At 47.5% G+C, this 20,718-nt stretch overlaps 1 protein-coding gene across 5 annotated transcripts in view; it reads left to right on the top strand.

Annotated features, from left to right (window-relative positions):
- Positions 1-542: 542 nt before the first annotated feature.
- Positions 543-20,718, top strand: part of LOC134910212 (interferon-induced, double-stranded RNA-activated protein kinase-like) — a 354,989-nt gene continuing 334,813 nt past the window's right edge. For 4 of the 5 annotated variants that reach the window (XM_063917992.1, XM_063917986.1, XM_063917991.1 and 1 more), the window contains exon 1: positions 1,153-1,275. In XM_063917992.1, the coding sequence (XP_063774062.1) occupies positions 1,175-1,275 (101 nt within the window). In that variant the 5' untranslated portion in view covers positions 1,153-1,174. Of the gene's footprint in view, positions 629-1,152; positions 1,276-20,718 lie in introns of those variants that run through there. The other variant, XM_063917987.1, reaches the window with a different exon arrangement.

Here is a 20,718-nt window from a genome sequence, read left to right as displayed (position 1 = left end):
TAAGTAGGTCTGCTTCTCTCTCCTCAGTATAACATGCAGGGAGCCTGTTGCCAGCAGTGCTCCCTGAAAATAAAAAACCTAACTAAATTCTTTTTCAGAGAAACTCTGGAGAGCTCCCCTGTAGTGCACCATATCTAACTGAGGTCTGGAGGAGGGGCATAGAGGGAGGAGCCAGTACTAAAACTTCTTTATAGTGTCCATGTCTCCTGCGGAGCCTGTCTATACCCCATGGTCCTTACAGAGTCCCCAGCATCCTCTAGGACGTAAGAGAAAGATATAGATAATACTTAGTATTAGAGCGTGTCGTATAGGACTTATATGACTACAAAGCTCTGTGACATTTGGGAATACTGCCAGACCCTCCAACATGACCCGCCCCACTAGGTACAAAATGCTCTGTTTCTGGACTTCCCTCTTAATTTATGATTTCCATCACCTGTGTTGAACTAGTTAAATGATAAGAAAGCTGTTTCTTCACAGGTGATTGCAATAATAAATAAAGAGGGAAGTCCAGAAACAGAGCATTTTGTACCTAGTGGGGCGGGTCATGTTGGAGGGTATGTACTGCATCGTGGTGCTGAAAGCTCCCCCTGCACAGTACGAGAAGCCGGCGGCGGGATATGGCATGGTGAGTGTTTTAATGTTTGTACAGTATATGCCCTGACGAAAAAGCATCTGCTTTGAAACGTTGTTTCAAACACGGCTGCCTGTGTCTATTGTCCTGAGTGCCGCCGCATACGTGTATTCTGCAGCATAGGGCAGCAGCTTGGCCCACTAAACACGGAAGGCAACAGGAGAGGTATTCATGTAATGATGAGAGGGCCGGGCTCTACGCCTGTGTGTGTATGTATGTAATAAAAACCGTGCAGTCCTTTCTGGAACAATGTTTACCAGCAGTAGCTCTCGTACACCCATACCGGCGACTACTGGTAGTACTAGTGTGAGGCTGCTGCACATTGCCCCGGCTTCCAGTAGTTTCCCAAGCTCTCAATGTTTTCTAGAATCGAAACAGAAACTTGTCGCTTTCAGTTTGGCTCCCTCTATCCCCGCCTACAGCTAGGTAATTCCCCGCTGCGTGCCGGCTGAGGGGAGGATACCTATGTCTACTGGCCACTGACCGCCCCGCTCTCGGCAAGGAGGGCGTGTCCTACAGAGATAGGGAGGCGTGGCGACGATGAAGTCACTTGGAAGTTCTGCCCCTGACAGTGTGTCTCATGCACTCACTGACAGGCTGGGGATTTGGGGAGAAGCTGCGGCGAGACTCGGACAGAGCAGGTCAGTGATCCATGTCATATCACTGTTATTACCGGCTGTGCTTTATAAGCCGTATTATTATGTATTTGGAGGTAATAGAATTATTGCCTATGCACTGAACTCCTCTTGGTAGGCTAGCAATGACGTATAACTTTTTATATATGCTGTAATTGTATTCATAGGAGTTTACTGTATCAGGGCTCCTACTGCTTATCCACTATGGAATACATGCATATGTGAGTGTGATATATTAATACAGAATAGTAGTAATGCGAACTTGAAAGTACGTATTTTATGATAATTTTTTTTTTAAAATAATGTGCTGACTGCTACTGCTGATTGACCCATCATGGGCCCTCATTCCGAGTTGTTAGCTCGCTAGCTGCTTTTAGCAGCATTGCACACGCTAAGCCGCAGCCCTCTGGGAGTGTATCTTAGCTTAGCAGAATTGCGAACGAAAGATTCGCAGAATTGCGAATAGAAATTTCTTAGCAGTTTCTGAGTAGCTCCAGACTTACTTTGCGAACCTTGCGCATGCGCAGTAAGCGACTAATCGCAATATAGCGAAACTCGGCAGCGAGCGAACAACTCGGAATGACCCCCATTGTCTGTAAAAATGTGTCCATAACTGAGAAAAAACACCACCACCACCAGCAGCAGCAGCAGCAAGAGCACCTACAAGAATCAGGATCAGGGATTTTAAAGGATAATCAAATATAGACTATTGTAAATAATGCTGGGTCCTGAAAGGTTGCCTATTGTACTCGGCTATAAGCCGGCAGGTCTGCGCTGCTCCTGGGTCTGGTTTACACAGTGTGCCAGCATTGCCGCCTTGCTAACTTGTCAGGGTGAACTCAGCAGTCCAGCCCCACCCCTGGCTTGAGGTCACGCACAAAGGAAAATTGCATCACTTATTTTGTCTCTGACAACAGCGTGGGCTCAGTCTATTCTGCACATGCGCGTACCTTTTATGGTTTAAACCAGATATGGTACTGCACCGCATAGACACCGAATACTCCTGTCTAACCACCATTATTGGCAACCATCAATGGAGGTCACATGGATGGCCATTACTACACTGCTCCCTATATACTTCTGCACACGCTCACCAGCAGTGAATTTGTGGTGGACAATGCGCTGCCTGGATGAAAGAAAATGAGTGAGTGGCCTATTTATCAAGTTTCATCAAGCGTTTTCATAAAATAAAGTGCGGCACTGGTGACACTTGTGGCCACTTACCAGTGGGGGGAGAAGATGGATCAGTCTGGCAGGAAGGGGTGAGACCCGGTGTGGGGCGAGCAGTGCGGTGGCTGGGAGGAGGAGGGGGTCAGTGCTGGGGCTGCAGGTGAGGCGGAGGCAGACAACTGGCTCAGCTGCTTTATATATACTGCGTGCTGGTGGAGGGGCAGAGTCCTGTGGTTGATCCTCCCATACCCCGCACAGGCCATGCCCAGACCCCTTCGGCCAGCTGCTGGTGGCTACTAGAGTTCTCTATCCCAGACTGGCCGGGAGCTGTGCGGGGACTGGTGAGCTTACACGTGCCAGTACTGGTGAATATAGTGCAGCATCATTATAGCCTGCCCATTACAGATAAACAGCAATATATATATATATATATATATATATATATATATATATATATTGTATTGTTCGGTAAGAGGCGGCACTCGGAGACTTTCAATGCAATCAAAATACAAAATTTATTTGTGCATCAACGTTTCGGAGCCGAAGCCCCGTCATCAGGATGACGACGGGGCTTTGGCTCCGAAACGTTGATGCACAAATAAATTTTGTATTTTGATTGCATTGAAAGTCTCCGAGTGCCGCCTCTTACCGAACAATACGTTTAGGCTGCTAGCCTGTGAGGAAGGCACCAGGAGCCATTATTACTGCAGTGGAGGGCCTGCATGAGTGCCGGATTATTTGGCTTGTATGTATGTATGTGTGTATGTATATGTATATATATATATATATATATATATATATATATATATATATATTGCAAAAGGGTGATACAGCGCCACTTGTGGGGTATAGTCTCAGTACTAACTTGATTAAATAAAAAGCTGTATGATGTATTAACAAGGTATAAAATACACAACCACCTTGTTAAAGGTGTCAGCCACCCCTTAAGGGTGCAGCACTAGTACGGTGCTGCCAGAGAAAAGATGCAGTGGAGGGATAAGGGTACCGGCGACCAATGTTGTGTAAAAATACAGATAATGTTAAGAGCTTAAGATTTATGAGCCAAAGAATATATAAAATCGAACAAACAGTTTTAATAGTATATATAGATAAAATACATAAAAGGTCATATAATATCCGAATCAGGTAAAAAGGTAAAAAGGTATCAAGGTAAAAGACTTAGCTTTAAAATAGACAAGGGGGTCACTGCAGGGAACCCAACGCGTTTCGTCTGATCCCCTTGAAGAAGTCCACACTCTGAAGGACGAAACGCGTTGGGACCGTTTGCTGCTGAAACTCCTATTGATGGACAGATAAGCATTTGAACTACTTTTATCCTGTACGCATAAACTTTGGCTATCCTGTGTCCCTGGAACAATTGGTTACTGATTCCCTTGTGCTTAGAACGGACAGATAAGCTTTTAAGATTTTAAAATCTTGTACGTGTGTTGTCTAGCCGTGTTTTGTATTGTTCATTAAAATCTGTATTTTATGTTGTGAAGCTACAGATTATAATTTTATTGGGAATAGCCAAAATTCCCTAAATTTGCACCTTATATAGCGAAATGCTCTATTTTTACCTGTGAACGATACACACTATGTTTGTTGTTTCTTCTTTTACATGATTCCTAAAATGATGAATACCGGATTGAAGTTTTGTTTTTATCAGATAAGTGCCTAAGGCCATTTTAATAATCTTTTAATCCACCTGATTATTTCCAGTATAATTGTCACTACACTCATTAGCGCTTGTACTCTTCACTACCCAATATATATATATATATATATAAATAATTTACATACAGAGACACATACACTCAGCATGACAGAGCCCCGACTCCCAGCAGCAGGACTTAAAAAAAAAACGCAGCTCCTGCGTGAGTAGCGAGCGCCCCCCTTTCACTATAATCCAGCCATGGTGTCCTTTTAACTAGTGCAAGTATATAACCTGGGACCATTTCCCCCTAAGCCTCTGGGCCCCATAGCAATGGCACCCCTTGTATTCACTATAGCTATGCCCATGACAGGAGATATCTTCTCCGTTCCTGTATCTAACAGGGCATACAGCATGTTGTGGGTGTGCTATATATCAAGCTTTGATGGCATTAGCCTGCTACTACCTACAGAAAGAGGGTCTGGAGAGTGAAGAGGAATCCATTTTTGTTCTCTCCAGCCCTCGGAGCACACATCTACGACCTAAGAGACTGAGGGGCAGATGTATTAAACTGGAGAAGGCATAGGAAAGTGATAAACCAGTGATATGGGCAAGGTGATAAAGGCACCAGCCAATCAGCTCCAAGATGTAAATTAACAGTTAGGATCTGATTGGCTGGTGCCTTTATCACCTTGCACATATCACTGGTTTATCACTTTCTTATGCCTTCTCCAGGTTAATACATCTGCCCCTGAACCTGCCACAGTAAACATTTGCAGCTGTTCTGGCAAGGGGATAATGATAAATAGCCCTAACCAAATTACTAATCATAACTGCCAATGCTGACATCATGAACTGATGTTAAAGTAATGTTTTCTACAGCAGTAGGGAAGACAGGTAGTGTCACCTCTAGGAGGCAGGGCATGCAAGTCTACTGTAACAATGTCAAAACTAACCTGACAGTAACTTGAATGTTAGGTTCTATTGTAATGACTAGCCGGAGGTCCGACAGGTTTTCAAATTGAGCTGCCAGGCAAGGCTAACTTGTGCAGCTTACAGGTACACAGGGCTCAAACAACCTATATATATATATATATATATATATATATATATATATATATATATATATATATATATATATATATTGAAATTCAGCCCGGCACTCTGTTTGTAATGTAAGATCTGCCCCCGGTGCCTCCAGTAACGGAATCAATAGTAAATTAAAGAAGGCTGCGGCACTCGAGGTCTTGTCAAAAAGTTAGTTATAATTGAAACATCAAAGTCAATACATCGACGTTTCGGGGATTTTAACCTCTTTTTCAAGATGTGACACACGCTTCTACACATCTTGAAAAAGGGGTTAAAATCCCCGAAACGTCGATGTATTGACTTTGATGTTTCAATTATAACTAACTTTTTGACAAGACCTCGAGTGCCGCAGCCTTCTTTAATTTACTATATATATATATATATATATATATATATATATATATATATATATATATATATATATATATATTTATATATATATATATATATTTATATATATATATTTCTATTTTCTTAACTTTCCAAAGTGATCTTCTCTTATTGATTGGACCACATTTCTACAGTTTTCTGGGATTGATTTCCCAATTAAAACGTGTTCTCTTACGTCCTAGAGCAGTGGTTCTCAAACTCGGTCCTCAGGACCCCACACAGTTCATGTTTTGCAGGTAACCCAGCAGCTGCACAGGTGTATTCATTACTCACTGACACATTTTAAAAGGTCCACAGGTGGAGCTAATTTCACCTGTGATTCTGTGAGGAGACCTGCAAAACATGCACTGTGTGGGGTCCTGAGGACCGAGTTTGAGAACCTGTGTCCTAGAGGATGCTGGGGTCCACATTAGTACCATGGGGTATAGACCGGTCCACTAGGAGCCATTGGCACTTTAAGAGTTTGAGAGTGTGGGCTGGCTCCTCCCTCTATGCCCTTCCTACCAGACTCAGTTTAGAAAATGTACCCGGAGGAGCCGGTCACAGCTAGGGGAGCTCTACAGAGCTTCTCTGATAAAAGTTTATTTTTAGAGTTTATTATTTTACAGGGAGGCTGCTTTGTGGGACTAAGCGGGGGAGTAGTGTCCGCCCTGCAGGGTTTGAGCCACTATCTCCGCTGACAGGACACTGAGTTCCTGAGGGGATCGAACTTTCCCCGCCACAGGATCGCTCACCCCGGCAGCATGCCGCCACCCCCTTACAGAGCTAGAAGATCAGTGGCGAGTCAGTCACCAGCCCCCCTGGCAAGCGGGGAGCCGGTGTGAAGATGACGGCAACAGGGTATGGAGCGCAGTACTAACGGCGCTCCGGGGTTCAGCGATACATAGTGCGACGCTGTGATGGGCGCCCTGAGCCAGCACCTACACCCTACACTGACCTCTAAGCCTGTCAGGGTCCCAGGATCGCTGCCAGCATGATTCCTCAGGCCAGTATAATCTCCAGAAGAGCGGGAAGACAGCGCCATTAAGGGGGTGGAGCTTCTCCTCAGAGCGGACCCAGCAGGGTTCAGCGCCATTTTCCTGCCTGCAGAAACGCTGTCAGTGAAGAGCAGTCCCTCCATACCAACTCCAGATATCTCTTACGGTAAAAGGGGGTTGTAGAAAGGGGGGGGGGGGGGGCTGTGAACAGACTGTGTAACCTATTAAGGCGCACAGTCAGCGCTGGTTGGGGTCTCCCTATACCCTGAAAGCTCTGTGTATGGGTTGGCTCCAATCTCTGTGTCTCTCTTGCCATTCTGGGGGGGGGGGGGTGAAACTCTGTCTAACCTCCCCTGTGTGTGTGTGTGGAGTGTCTGGGGTCTCCATTTAGCTATGTCCAGGGACTCTGTGTCATATGCTGCAGAGGATATGTCCTCTTAGGATGATCTCATTCCATGTAATCAGGATTGCACTGTTTTAGCGCAGATACCAGCAAGGGAGCCAGGTGGTTATCCTCTATCAAATCTATGATTTCTCAGATTTCTACTAGGGTTGCACAGAATGAATCTGCAACTCAGGTTTTACAGAACTCTTTGGCAGTTTGGCCCGGTTCTGTTACCTCAGGGCCCCCCTCTGTAGGTTCCCACTTAGTGCTCTTGCCCAGATTATGCAAGATGACACGGATACCGATTCTGATACGGCAGACGGTGATGGGGATGTGCTCACGGGGACCGCATCTCTTGCTAAAAGGGGTGCAGTTGATGAAAGAGGCTATTAGGGATGTGTTGAATATTGCTGGTACAACACCTGAGCAGGTTGAGGAGGCTTACTTCACTGACAATAAGAAAGCCCCGCTAACCTTCCCTGCGTCCAAAGAATTAAATGCTATTTTTGAGAAAGCATAAGAAAACCGGTAGAAAAAAAATTCCAGATTCCTAGAAGGGTTCTGGTTGCTTTCCCCTTTCCTGAGGAGGATAGGAAAAAATGGGAAAACCCACCCATAGTGGACGCATCTGTATCCAGACTCTCGAAAAAGGTGGTTTTACCTGTTCCAGGATTTACCGCCTTAAACGAGCCAGCTGATCGCAAAATTGATACTACGCTCAAATACATATACACGGCTTGCCTGTGCATGGATTTCCAAAGCTATAGTAAAGCACGTTACTTGAGGATTTGGATACAATGGATAAAAGTGATGTTGAATTGTTTTTATGTAACATTCAGGATTCTGCAGCATTTATGGTGGAATCCATGAAAGACCTGGGTTCCATGGCTGCAGGGATATTTTCCATGTCTGTCTCAGCTCGTAGGGGACTTTGGCTGCGCCAGTGGTCTGCCGACACGGAATCCAGGAGAGGTGTGGAGACCCTAGCCTGCACAGGTCATGCTCTCTTTGGGGAAGCGTTAGATGCGTGGATCTCCATGGCTACAGCGGGTAAGGTCACCTTTCTCATACGTCCTAGAGGATGCTGGGGATGCTTCAAGAACCATGGGGTATAGACTGGATCCGCAGGAGACATGGGCACTTTAAGACTTTAAATGGGTGTGAACTGGCTCCTCCTTCTATGCCCCTCCTCCAGACCCCAGTTAGATTCTGTGCCCAGGGAGACTGGTCACAAACAGGGGAGCACTACTGAGTTTCTCTGAAAAAAGACTTATGTTAGGTTTTTTATGTTCAGGGAGCACTGCTGGCAACAGGCTCCCTGCTTCGAGGGACTGAGGGGAGAGAAGCAGAACTACTTCTTTGAGTTCAAAGGCTCTGCTTCTTAGGCTACTGGACACCATTAGCTCCAGAGGGTTCGATCACTTGGTACGCCTAGCTGTTCGTTCCCGGAGCCGCGCCGTCACCCCCACTTACAGAGCCAGAAGAAAGAAGCCGGGTGAGTAAAAGAAGAAATTAAGACTTCAGTGACGGCAGAAGACTTCAGGTCCTGAGGTACCACGCAGCGGTGGCGCTGCGCGCCATGCTCCCAAACACACAGCAGCACTGACAGGGTGCAGGGCACGGGGGGGCGCCCTGGGCAGCATGGGGACCTGAAAGGACTGGCAAACTCCCTCTGTGTCTTTCTATCAGGCTTTGCTGTGGGTCTGTCCCCTATAGGCCAGTGTGATTGTAGGTGTCGGTACATGTGTGTCGGCATGTCTGAGGCTGAGTGCGCTTCCCAGGTGGAAGCCAGAGTGAGTACAGAAAAGGAGGTGGGAGTGACCCTGTCGGCACCGCCGACTGCTGGGTGGGTAATTATGTTGAGTGTTTTGAATGCAAATGTGGCTCGGTTGACTAAGAGATTAGATAAATCAGAGTCTAAGAACCAGACATGGAGGAAATCCATGGAAGATGCATTGTCACAAGCTCAGACCCCTTCGGGGTCACAGAAATGTGCATTTACCCAGATAGCAGATATAGATACCAACATGGACTCTGATTCCAGTGTCGACTATAGTGATACCAGATTAAATCCAAAACTGGCTAAGAGTATTCAGTACATGATTGTGGCGATAAAAGACGTATTACATATCACGGAGGACCCTGCTGTTCCTGATACTAGGGTCTGTATGTTTAAAGGAAAGAAACCTGAGGTAACGTTTCCTCCCTCTCATGAACTGAACGCTCTTTTTGAAAAGGCTTGGAAAAATCCTGACAAGAAGGTACAGGTTCCCAAAAGAATTCCAGTGGCATATCCGTTCCCCTCGGGGGACAGGGAAAAGTGGGAGTCAACCCCCACAGTGGATAAAGCTCTATCGCGTCTGTCCAAAAAGGTGGCGCTTCCGTCTCCGGACACGGCAGCCCTAAAGGATCCTGCGGATCGTAAGCAGGAAAATTATACTAAAATCCATTTATGTCACTACAGGTTTGCTACTCAGGCCTGCCGTTGCTTCGGCATGGGTGAGTAGCGCTATTGAAAAATGGGCAGATAACTTGTCATCTGAGATAGATATCCTGGACAGGGATAACGTGCTTTTGACTCTGGGTCATATCAGGGACGCTGCAAGAGATATTGGCCTTTTGGGATCAAGGGCCAATGCCAAGGCTGTCTCGACTAGAAGGGCATTGTGGATTCATCAATGGAATGCTGATGCTGACTCGAAGAAGGCTATGGAGTCTACCGTTTAACGGTAGTGTCTTGTTTGGTGATGGCCTCACTTACCTGGTATCTATGGCTACCGCGGGTAAGTCGTAATTTTTACTTTATGTACCTGCGCAACAAAAGAAAACGCCCCACTATCAGATGCACTCCTTTCGGCCCAATAAATACAAAAAAGGACGAAGATCCTCCTTCCTTGCTGCGAGAGGAAGAGGAAAGGGAAAAAGATCACAGGCTGTTGCAAGTTCCCAAGAACAGAAGTCCTCTCCGGCTTCTACCAAATCCATTGCATGACGCTGGGGCTCCTCTGCAGGAGTCTGCACCAGTGGGGGCACGTCTCAAACTCTTCAGTCAGGTCTGGGCTCGCTCGGCCCTGGATCCTTGGATATTAGAAATAGTGACCCAAGGGTACAAATTAGAGTTTCAAGACGTGCCCCCTCTCCGATTTTTAAAATCGGCCTTTGCCAGCTTCTCTTCCAGAAAGGGAGGTGGTATACGCTGCGATACTAAAGCTGTGTCAAAATCAAGTCATTGTCACGGTACCCCCGTCACAACAGGGGGAGGGTTTTTATTCGAGTCTACTTTGTTCGTGGTACCAAAGCCGGATGGCTCAGTCAGACCGATTCTGAACCTAAAATCCCTCAATTTTTTTCTAAAAAAATTCAAATTGAAGATGGAATCTCTCCAAGCAGTGATCTCCAGTCTGGAAGAAGGGGATTTTATGGTGTCGGTCGAAATAAAGGATGCCTACTTACACATTCATATATATCCTCCACATCAGGTTTGCTGTTCAGGATTGTCATTACCAATTTCAGACGTTGCCGTTTGGGCTGTCCACGGCTCCGAGGATTTTCACCAAGGTTATGGCGGAAATGATGGTTCTCCTTTGCAAGCAGGGAATCACAATGATCCCGTACTTGGACGATCTCCTCATAAAGGCGAGATCCAAGGAGCAATTGCTGAAAAACGTTGCGCTCTCTCTGACGATTCTGCAACAACATGGTTGGCTCCTAAACTTGCCAAAATCACAGTTGGTTCCGACGACACGGCTGTCGTTCCTGGGTATGATTCTGGATACAGAATTACAGAGAGTCTTTCTTCCAGTGGAAAAGGCTCTGGAAATACAGACCATGGTAAAACAGATTCTGAAACCGACAAGAGTGTCGATTCTTCAATGCACTCGGTTGCTGGGGAAGATGGTGGCGACCTACGAGGCCATTCAGTATGGCAGGTTCCATGCCAGGGTGTTTCAGCGGGACCTGTTGGACAAGTGGTCCGGGTCTCACCTGGACATGAACCGGAAAATAATCCTATCTTCCAGAACCAGGATCTCCCTTCTGTGGTGGCTGCACAGTTCTCACCTTCTGGGGAGCAGTCACACAGGGGAGAAATTTTCAGGGAAAATGGTCAAGCCAGGAAGCTTGTCTGCGCATAAACATTCTGGAATTAAGGGCCATTTTCAATGGCATTCTGCAAGCGGAACATCTTCTTCGCGGTCTGCCCTTCTTGATTCAGTCAGACAACATAACAGCAGTGGCGTACATAAACCGCCAGGGTGGAACAAAGAGGAGAGCGGCAATGGCCGAGGCCACGAAGATTCTTCACTGGGCGGAAAGACATGCAACCGCTCTGTCAGCGGTCTTCATTCCAGGAGTCGACAGCTGGGAAGCAGACTTCCTCAGCAGATACGATCTCCATCCAGGAGAGTGGGGTCTTCATCAAGAGGTCTTTGCAGAAGTGACAAGTCCTTGTGGAATTCCTCAAATAGACATGATGGCGTCCCGCTTCAGCAAGAAACTTCACAGATATTGTTCCAGGTCAAGGGACCCTCAAGCGGTAGTGGTGGACGCCCTAGTGACACCGTGGGTGTTTCCGTCGGTATATGTGTTCCCTCCACTTCCTCTCATTTCAAAGGTGATAAAGATAAGAAGAACAAGGGTTCAGGCGATACTCATTGTTCCAGATTGGCCAAGGAGGGCCTGGTATCCAGATCTTCAAGAATTACTCATAGAAGATCCCTGGCCTCTTCCTCTACGGGAGGACCTGTTACAGCAAGGACAGTGCGTGTATCAAGACTTACCGCGGCTGCGTTTGACGGCATGGCGGTTGAATGCCAAATCCTAGCCCGAAAGGGTATTCCCAGTGAAGTCATTCCCACACTTCTTCAGGCTAGAAAAGAAGTAACGGCAAAGCATTACCACCGTATTTGGCGGAAATATGTGTCTTGGTGTGAATCCAAGAAAGCTCCTACGGAAGAATTTCAGCTGGGGTGTTTGCTCCATTTTTTGCAGGCAGGTGTGGATGCGGGCCTAAAGTTGGGCTCTATTAAAGTACAAATTTTGGCTTTGTCAATCTTCTTTCAGAAAGAATTGGCCTCTCTTCCAGAAGTTCAGACCTTCGTGAAAGGCGTGCTGCACATCCAACCTCCATTTGTGCCCCCTGTGACACCGTGGGATCTTAATGTGGTACTGCGGTTCCTGCATTCTCACTGATTTGAACCTTTACGTAAGGTTGAGCTAAAATTCCTTACTTGGAAAGTAGTCATGTTGTTGGCCTTGGCATCCGCAAGGTGGGAATCTGAGTTGGCGGCTTAGTCTCACCAAAGCCCCTATTTAATCTTCCATGCTGATAGAGCGGAGTTGAGAACTCGTCAGCAATTTCTGCCAAAAGTGGTTTCATCATTTGACGTAAACCAGCCTATTGTGGTGCCGGTGGCTACTGATGCTTTGGCTGATTCGAAGTCTCTCGATGTGGTCAGAGCTTTGAAGATCTGTGTCGCCAGAACGGCGCAGCTTAGGAAAACAGAGGCTGTTTGTCCTGTGGGCTCCCAACAAGATTGGGGCTCCTGCATCCAAGCAGACTATTGCACGCTGGATTTGTAATACGATTGAGCATGCTCATTCTATGGCAGGATTGCCGTTACCGAAATCGGTAAAAGCCCATTCTACCAGAAAGGTGGGCTCCTCCTGGGCGGCTGCCCGAGGTGTCTCGGCATTACAGCTTTGCCGAGCTGCTACTTGGTCGGGTTCAAATACCTTTGCGAAGTTTTACAAGTTTGATTCCCTGGCTGAGGAGTACCTCTTGTTTGGTCAATCGGTGCTGCAGAGTCATCCGCACTCTCCCGCCCGTTCTAGAGCTTTGGTATAAACCCCATGGTTCTTGAAGCATCCCCAGCATCCTCTAGGACGTATGAGAAAATAGGATTTTAATACCTACCGGTAAATCCTTTTCTCTTAGTCCGTAGAGGATGCTGGGCGCCCGTTCCTGTGCGGACACTATCTGCAGTACTTGTTTAATAGTTATTGCTTGTGTTACACAAAGGTTGTGTTTCGGTTACGGTCAGCCTGTTGCTGATTTTGTTCATGCCGTTGACTGGACTTTTTGCTAATGCCATGTTGTACGGCGTGTTTGTGGTGTGAGTTGGTGTGTATCTCACCATTAGTTTAACAATAAATCCTTTTCCTCGAAATGTCCGTCTCCCTGGGCACAGTTCCTATAACTGGGGTCTGGAGGAGGGGCATAGAGGAAGGAGCCAGTTCACACCCATTTAAAGTCTTAAAGTGCCCATGTCTCCTGCGTATCTAGTCTATACCCCATGGTTCTTAAAGCATCCCCAGCATCCTCTACGGACTAAGAGAAAAGGATTTACTGGTAGGTATTAAAATCCTATTTTATTCCCTCAGCTGCACCTGCTACGAAGAAACCTTTTTCTTCAGCTGCATCACAGTCCTTTCGGGTTTCTAAAACAAGAAAGGCCAAAACGTCCAGCACCTTTTAGAGGAGGTCCACCAAAATTCAAGAAACCTGCTGCTGCGGGTTCCCAGGAACAGAAGCCTACTTCAGGAACGCCAAAGTCCTCCGCATGACGTGGACTGCGCGGCCTAGAGGTAGGGCCGGTGGGTGCGCGACTCAGACATTTCAGTCACGTGAGGGTATCGTCTGGCCTGGATCCCTGGGTACAAGATATTGTGTCCCAGGGGTACCGGCTGGAATTTCTGGAATTTCAAGATCTCCCTCCTCACCGGTTCTTCAAATCAGCTTTGCCGGCAGGCAGGGCTTTCCTACAGGGAGCCATCCAGAAGTTGGTGGAGGCACAGGTTATTGTACCAGTTCCTCCCCAGATGCAAAGCAAGGGTTACTATTTGAACCTTTTCGTGGTACTGAAACCGGATGGTTCGGTCAGGCCCATTCTGAACTTAAAATCACTAAACCCCTTTCTAAGGGAATTCAAGTTCAAAATGAAGTCTCTAAGGACGGTGATATCAGGTCTGGAGGAGGGGGAATTCCTGGTATCCCTGGATATCAGTGATGCGTACCTCCACATTCTGATTTGGCCACTGCATCAAACTTATCTTCGATTCGCACTGTTGGACTGTCATTTTCAATTCCAGGCCCTGCCATTCGGCTTCTCCTCAGCACCAAAGGTATTCACCAAGGTGATGGCGGAAATGATGGTTCTCCTCCGCAGACAGGGGGTGAACATAATTCCATATCTGGATGATCTGCTGATAAAGGCATCATCCAAAGGAGAAGCTGTTACAGTCCATAGCTCTCACGACACAGCTTCTCAGGGAACATGGTTGGATCCTGAATCTTCCAAAATCACATTTGGAACCAACCAGGAGGTTGTCATTTTTGGGAATGATCCTCGACACTGAAGTACAGAGGGTGTTTCTTCCAGAGGAAAAAGCGTTGGTGATACAAACAATAGTCCGGGATGTCCTGAAGCCAGCCCGGGTGTCGGTTCATCAATGCATTTGCCTTCTGGGGAAGATGGTGGCCTCTTACAAGGCTCTGCAGTACAGGAGATTTCATGCTCGGTCCTTCCAACTGGATCTCCTGGACAAATGGTCGGGATCTCATCTACACATGCACCAGAGAATACGTCTGTTGCCACAGGCCAGGATCTCACTCAGGTGGCTGCAATTACCTTACCTTCTGGAGGGCCGCAGGTTCGGGATTCAGGACTGGATCCTTCTAACCACGGATGCAATTCTCCGGGGCTGGGGCGCAGACACTCAAGGGGAAACTTTCCAAGGAAGGTGGTCAGGTCTGGAAGCCGGCCTGCCGATAAACATTCTGTAACTAAGAGCCGTCTACAACGGTCTTCTCAAAGTGGCCCATCTTCTGAGAAATCTGGCCATTCAAGTGCAGTCAGACAATGTAACGACAGTGGCTTATATAAACCGACAGGGCAGAACGAAGAGCAGACCTGCAGTGTCAGAGGTAACGAGTATCATCCTCTTGGTAGAAAAACACGCGTTGGCGCTGTCGGCAATCTTCATTCCGGGAGTAGACAACTGGGAAGTGGACTTCCTCAGCAGACACAATCTCAGTCCAGGAGAGTGGGGTCTCCATTCGGAGGTGTTCAAGGAGGTAACAGATCTTTGTGGCATACCCAAAATAGACATGATGGCCTCTCGTCTCAACAAGAAACTTTGGCGATATTGTTCCAGGTCGAGGGACCCGCAAGCAGTGGTGGTGGACGCCCTGGTGACTCTGCGGTGTTCCAGTCGGTGTACGCGTTTCCTCCACTTCCACTCATTCCAAGAGTGCTAAAACTCATAAGGAGAACAAGAATTCAGGCAATCCTCATTGCTCCGGACTGGCCAAGAAGGACTTGGTATGCTGATCTTTTGGATCTACTGCTAGAAGAGCCAAGACCTCTTCGGGAGGACCTGCTGCAGCAGGGGCCGTTGACTTATCAAGACTTACCGCGGCTACGTTTGACGGCATAGAGGTTGAACGCCAGATATTGCCTCAGAAGGGCATTCTGAACAAGGTTATTCCTACCCTGATACAGGCTAGGAAAGGAGTAATGTCAAAGCATTACCATCGCATTTGGAAAAAGTATGTGTCTTGGTGTGAATCCAAGAAGTATCATACGGTAGAGTTTCAGCTTGGACGATTTCTCACCTTCCTCCAAGCTGGTGTGGATATGGGCCTTAGATTAGGTTCCGTAAAGGTCCACATTTCGGCCCTATCCATTTTCTTCCAGAAACAGTTGGCTGCCCTCCCTGAGGTTCAGACCTTTTTGAAGGGAGTTCTGCACATCCAACCTCCTTTTGTGTCGTCTACGGCACCCTGGGATCTTAACGTGGTGTTGCAGTTCCTCCATTCAGACTGGTTTGAGCCTCTACAGGAGGTTGAGGTCAAGTTTCTCACGTGGAAGGCTGTCACTTTGTTGGCCTTGGCTTCTGCTAAACGTGTGTCGGAGTTGGGGGCTTTGTCATGTAAAAGCCCATACTTGATCTTCCATGCAGATAGAGCTGAGCTCCGGAACTGTCCGCAGTTCCTTCCGAAGGTTGTGTCGACATTTCATATCAACCAGCCTATTGTGGTGCCAGTTGCTACTGACTCCTCAGTTTCATCAAAGTCCTTGGATATTGTAAGGGCTCTGAAAATCTATGTGAAGAGGACTGCTCGTCACAGAAAATCGGACTCTCTGTCCTGTATGATCCCAAGAAACTTGGGTGTCCTGCTTCTAAGCAGACTTTCTCTCGCAGAATCAGGTTCACTATCCAGCATGCGTATTCTACGGCAGGATTGCTGTGTCCTACATCTGTTAAGGCCCACTCTACTCGTAAAGTGGGTTCTTCCTGGGCAGAGGAGCTGCGCTGGCCGCAGGAGCTGCGCTGGCCGGGAGTCACTCCTCAAATACAAAGGCATTGCTTCTGTGCGATGCTTTTGTATTTGTGTGGGGGGGCCGGCACTGACATGCGTGGTGGACTAGCCCTCTGCTGGGCGTCCCCCCGCATGTCGGAGTTAAGGATCATAGCTGTGCTAAACTTAGCACAGCTACGATCAACTCGGAATGACACCCAATGTGATTAACATGCCCCTGTCTCTCTCACACCACCATGTAAAACCGTTCTTGGCTTATCACACAACAGGAGTGTCACGATCCGGGTAATTCATCACCATTTCTTACCTTCCAAGTGTCTCCTGAGACTGGCCCAGCGCTCCAAGCCTGGATTCCACCTGCGCTGTCTGCGTGCAGCACGCTGTGTAACATGGCCTCAGTCTCTCACATGCTAAAGTTCAAACAGACTTTCCCTCCAGATTAAAACATGGGCGAAGCCTTGTTTGGATTCATCACATGTTGCTTTACAGCCTATCAGCTGCATTCTGGACTCTGTCTGATTACCCAGCAGCTGCACTCTGGACTCTGTGTAATTATCCAGCCAATCCCTGCTCACCAGCTGGGATAAATATCCTGCTCCAGGGCTGGATAATCGTCAGTGCTTTGGTTGTCAAACCTTGTGCACATGTCTCTCCTGTCTGTGGAATCTACAGTTCGAGTCTCCAGGTATTCCACCTCCTGTGTTCAACTCCTGTGATTCAGCTCCACTTAGAGACCTGCACCAGTTACCAGCTTGATGTGCAGCCTGACTTCCGTTGTTCCAGCTCTGCTCTTGGTTATCTGCTGTGATACCTACATCGGCTTTCAGCTTCCAACGTTGGACTCTGTTCCGCTTTCAGCAGTGTTTGGTATCGCTCCACTCCCGTTGTTTGCAGATCTCCAGCTCCATCGGTGTTCCGCCATTGATCTCCATCTCCATCGGTGTTCCGCCATTGATCTCCAGCTCCATCGGTGTTCCGCCATTGATCTCCAGCTCCATCGGTGTTCCGCCATTGATCTCCAGCTCCATCGGTGTTCCGCCATCGATACTCGCCACCATCAGACTCTAACATCATTGGTGAGTTCTGCTACACCTTCCCGTCTGGTCCGGTTCCATCCGGCATCCCCGGCAGTTCTCCTCAACCTCTATGCATCTATCTCAACTCCAGCTCTCAGAGTATAACCTGCTGGTCAGTACATGCTTGTTTCTCTTTACAGTGGTTAGTTGTGGCCAACAGACATTACATCTCCGGGTCTTGCAGTGACTTTATTTCCAACTCATTCTATATTGCCACAGCATGTTTCTACCACTGTGCTAAAGGAACTGTACTGTTGTTTGCATTGCACAATCTACCGTTGAATTACATGAACTGCCTTGGTGTATCAGAACTGTGTGTTTAATAAACAGACTTTGGGGGTAATTCCAAGTTGATCGCAGCAGGATTTTTGATAGCAATTGGGCAAAACCATGTGCACTGCAGGGGAGGCAGATATAACATGTGCAGAAAGAGTTAGATTTGGGTGGGTTATTTTGTTTCTGTGTAGGGTAAATACTGGCTGCTTTATTTTTACACTGCAAATTAGATTGCAGATTGAACACACCACACCCAAATCTAACTCTCTCTGCAAATGTTATATCTGCCCCACCTGCAGTGCACATGGTTTTGCCCAACTGCTAAAAAAATATCCTGTTGCGATCAACTTGGAATTACCCCCTTTATTTTACCACGTTGTCTTCGTCAATCCTTCGGGCTTTGGTGCCTAATCCTCTGCATGTCTTGGAACCCTATCCAACCATCCCGGTTCACTTACACTCCAGCCCCTACAACTGAGGCCTCCCTAGGTCAGCCTCAGCCCTCAGTTGTGACAAGTAGATGCTGGAAACCCAAACAGTCTTCTCTTCAAACCTTCCTTTGTATCTCAAAGAAAATGTTTGGTCACCAAAAGCCTGCCAATTGTCACCAATACCCTGCTGGAACTAGGACAATTAACATACGACTTTTATACAAAAGTCTCAAGAACTCTTGTCAAGGTCTTTTTAGAAACAAAATACATGTACTTTTCTCATAAGTGCCCTGCCCATACAGTTCTATAACCGTGCAGTCCATTATTCTCCAACTGCGCAGCGATATAACATATGACACATTATTAAACATATTTTTAAACTGTCCGCGCCTGGCGCCATAAGGTCATTTAACAGTGGCCCCAAGTGCCTATTGTCCTTAAAATGGCGCCGGGCACTTAAGGGTTAACCCCTTACTTGTCGTGGCCGCCATTAATCATGTGGCCGCCAGGGTCTCCGGCCACACTCAGGAATTACTGTGCTTAGGACAGCAGCATGGAAACAATGAGACTAGGGGTGAGATAACTGTTTAATATAGGAGGGTTATACATGAACTAGTGCCGAGAATGTTTGTTTTGATCAGATAAGTAACGTATATGATGTACACAAGATGGTATCGTGCCTATAGCGTTAAGGTTTCCTGCACTTGAAGTCACTGCTGGAATTTTATGCATGCTGCTGTCCTCCCCTGCTTAATTAGGAAGAAGCATGAGAAATTCATTAAGATCCATTATGATAGGTACAATATGTAACAAGGGGATGCAGTCATGTGACCCGCGCTTTAGATCCCAGTGGTCGCCATGCTGATGCTGGAATCCCGAGCGCTCAAAATGCCAGCAGTCAGAATACTTACCCACAGGGTCTTTTCCCACCATGGGTGTCCACGACACCCATAGAGTGCGAATCTGTCAGCGTCCGGGGTCTTACCGGTACGCTGGGGCTGTGGGGCTGGCTTCACAGGCAGCTTGTGGGCAGGAGGGCTGCTGCACCGGGTCCGTGGGCGGTGGTGAAGGGGTCCGCTCGTGGCGGCGGGACGCCGCTGCAGCGTGTCTCTCTTGCCGGGATGTTGCTAGGAGACCAGGGGCAGTGAGCTGTGTGGCTATGCAGAGAGGTCTGCATTACTGGGCGCCGCCATGTTGGAGACCAAGTTTGAGGCATAGTTTTGGCTTCCTGTTTCTTCCAGCCAATCCAGGGAGAGTTCTCCTTATAAAAGGGGGCTGGTTTATGACAGGGAGGCCAGTCAGTGCTTCAAGTTACAACCCTGTTGTAGGTGCTTTAGCCATGTGCTCCCAGGATTCTTGCCGTATTCTGGTTACTCCTAACCCTGCTTAGCCGGTTCTCAGTTGCTGCTGCAGCCCTACCGTTCCTAACCTACTGCTGCCTGTGGAAGCGCTCCTGGAAACCCCGGTCCAGTAAGACCCTTTGGGTACGGAAGGCCCCGGGTTTTCTGCCTCGACTTTCAAGCCACAGTCCGCAGATCTTTGTCTCCAGCCACGTCTTTGAACCACCGTCCACAGTCCGCAGTTCATTATCTACAGCCTCGTCTTTCAAGTCGCAGTCCACAGTTCTTTCCCTTCAGCCACGTCTTTAACCACTATTCACAGTTCCGCAGTTCATTATCTACAGTCTTGTCTTTCAAGCCACAACCCGCAGTTCTTTGTCTACAATTACGTCTTTAAGTCATCGTTCACAAGCCACAGTTCTCTACCTCAGCCTCATTCTCAAGAACTTCAACTCACTGACTCTTAGCTCCAGCTACGTTCCTCATTGCCCCTTGTCCCATGAGAAGGAACTATATCCAACCCCCTCGTCTTATTCATCCGCAGACAACTACTTCTTTGGGCAAGTCTCAGCTGCCATATCCTGAAACCTTGCTAGGCGTGACAGAATCAAATCTGTGCATGCCATCAAGCCGCTGTGTGGCGTGCACAGCGAGCCCGCAAGGGGCTTTGTTGCGATCGCCTCCCCTGCCAGCATTCTTCTGCTGAGTTCCCCTGGGTCGGTATGCTGATCGCTTTGATCCTGGCAGCCGGCAACGCATGCCTAACCCATACCGAGTCTACATGTCCATAGCACTGTGTACGATATTAATTAAGCACAGGATTCTTATGTTATAACCTATTCCATTCCTTTCCCATTACACTCAAGATTTCAGTATCTTTTATGTTTCATATACCAGGGAATAACATAATTTCTGCAGAACCTAAAATTACCTAATCTGGTTGTTAATACCTAATAAGACCTATTTTGCCTTTTAGAACCTAAAAATACTTAATTCTGTATCTTAAGTTTAAACTATATAAATTTACTGTGGAAATGTGTGGAATGAGTAGTTTTCATATGTAATTCACATATACAGATGTGTCCTGTTACAGCCTTGCTGCGTAGGGTACGCAACGCAACTGCGGGCTTCCTAGATTTGCGGGTGCGAATGATCCATTTGCTCCTATGGTAAAGCCGCGTTTGCAAATGGATCCCAGTCTCCCGCGGCATAGTGTATTGCGGGAGCAAACGCTGCAGGGAAGTGGCAGGACACATCTGTAATAAAGGCACAATGGGGGTGATTCAGATCTGATTGCTGGGCTTCTAATTTTGCTGTCCTGTGTTCAGACAGTTGCCGC

The sequence above is a fragment of the Pseudophryne corroboree genome, chromosome 4 (genome assembly GCF_028390025.1).
Source record: "Pseudophryne corroboree isolate aPseCor3 chromosome 4, aPseCor3.hap2, whole genome shotgun sequence".
Taxonomy (NCBI): domain Eukaryota; kingdom Metazoa; phylum Chordata; class Amphibia; order Anura; family Myobatrachidae; genus Pseudophryne; species Pseudophryne corroboree.
Note: the sequence above shows the minus strand (reverse complement) of the source record. Positions and strands in the feature narration are given on the sequence as shown.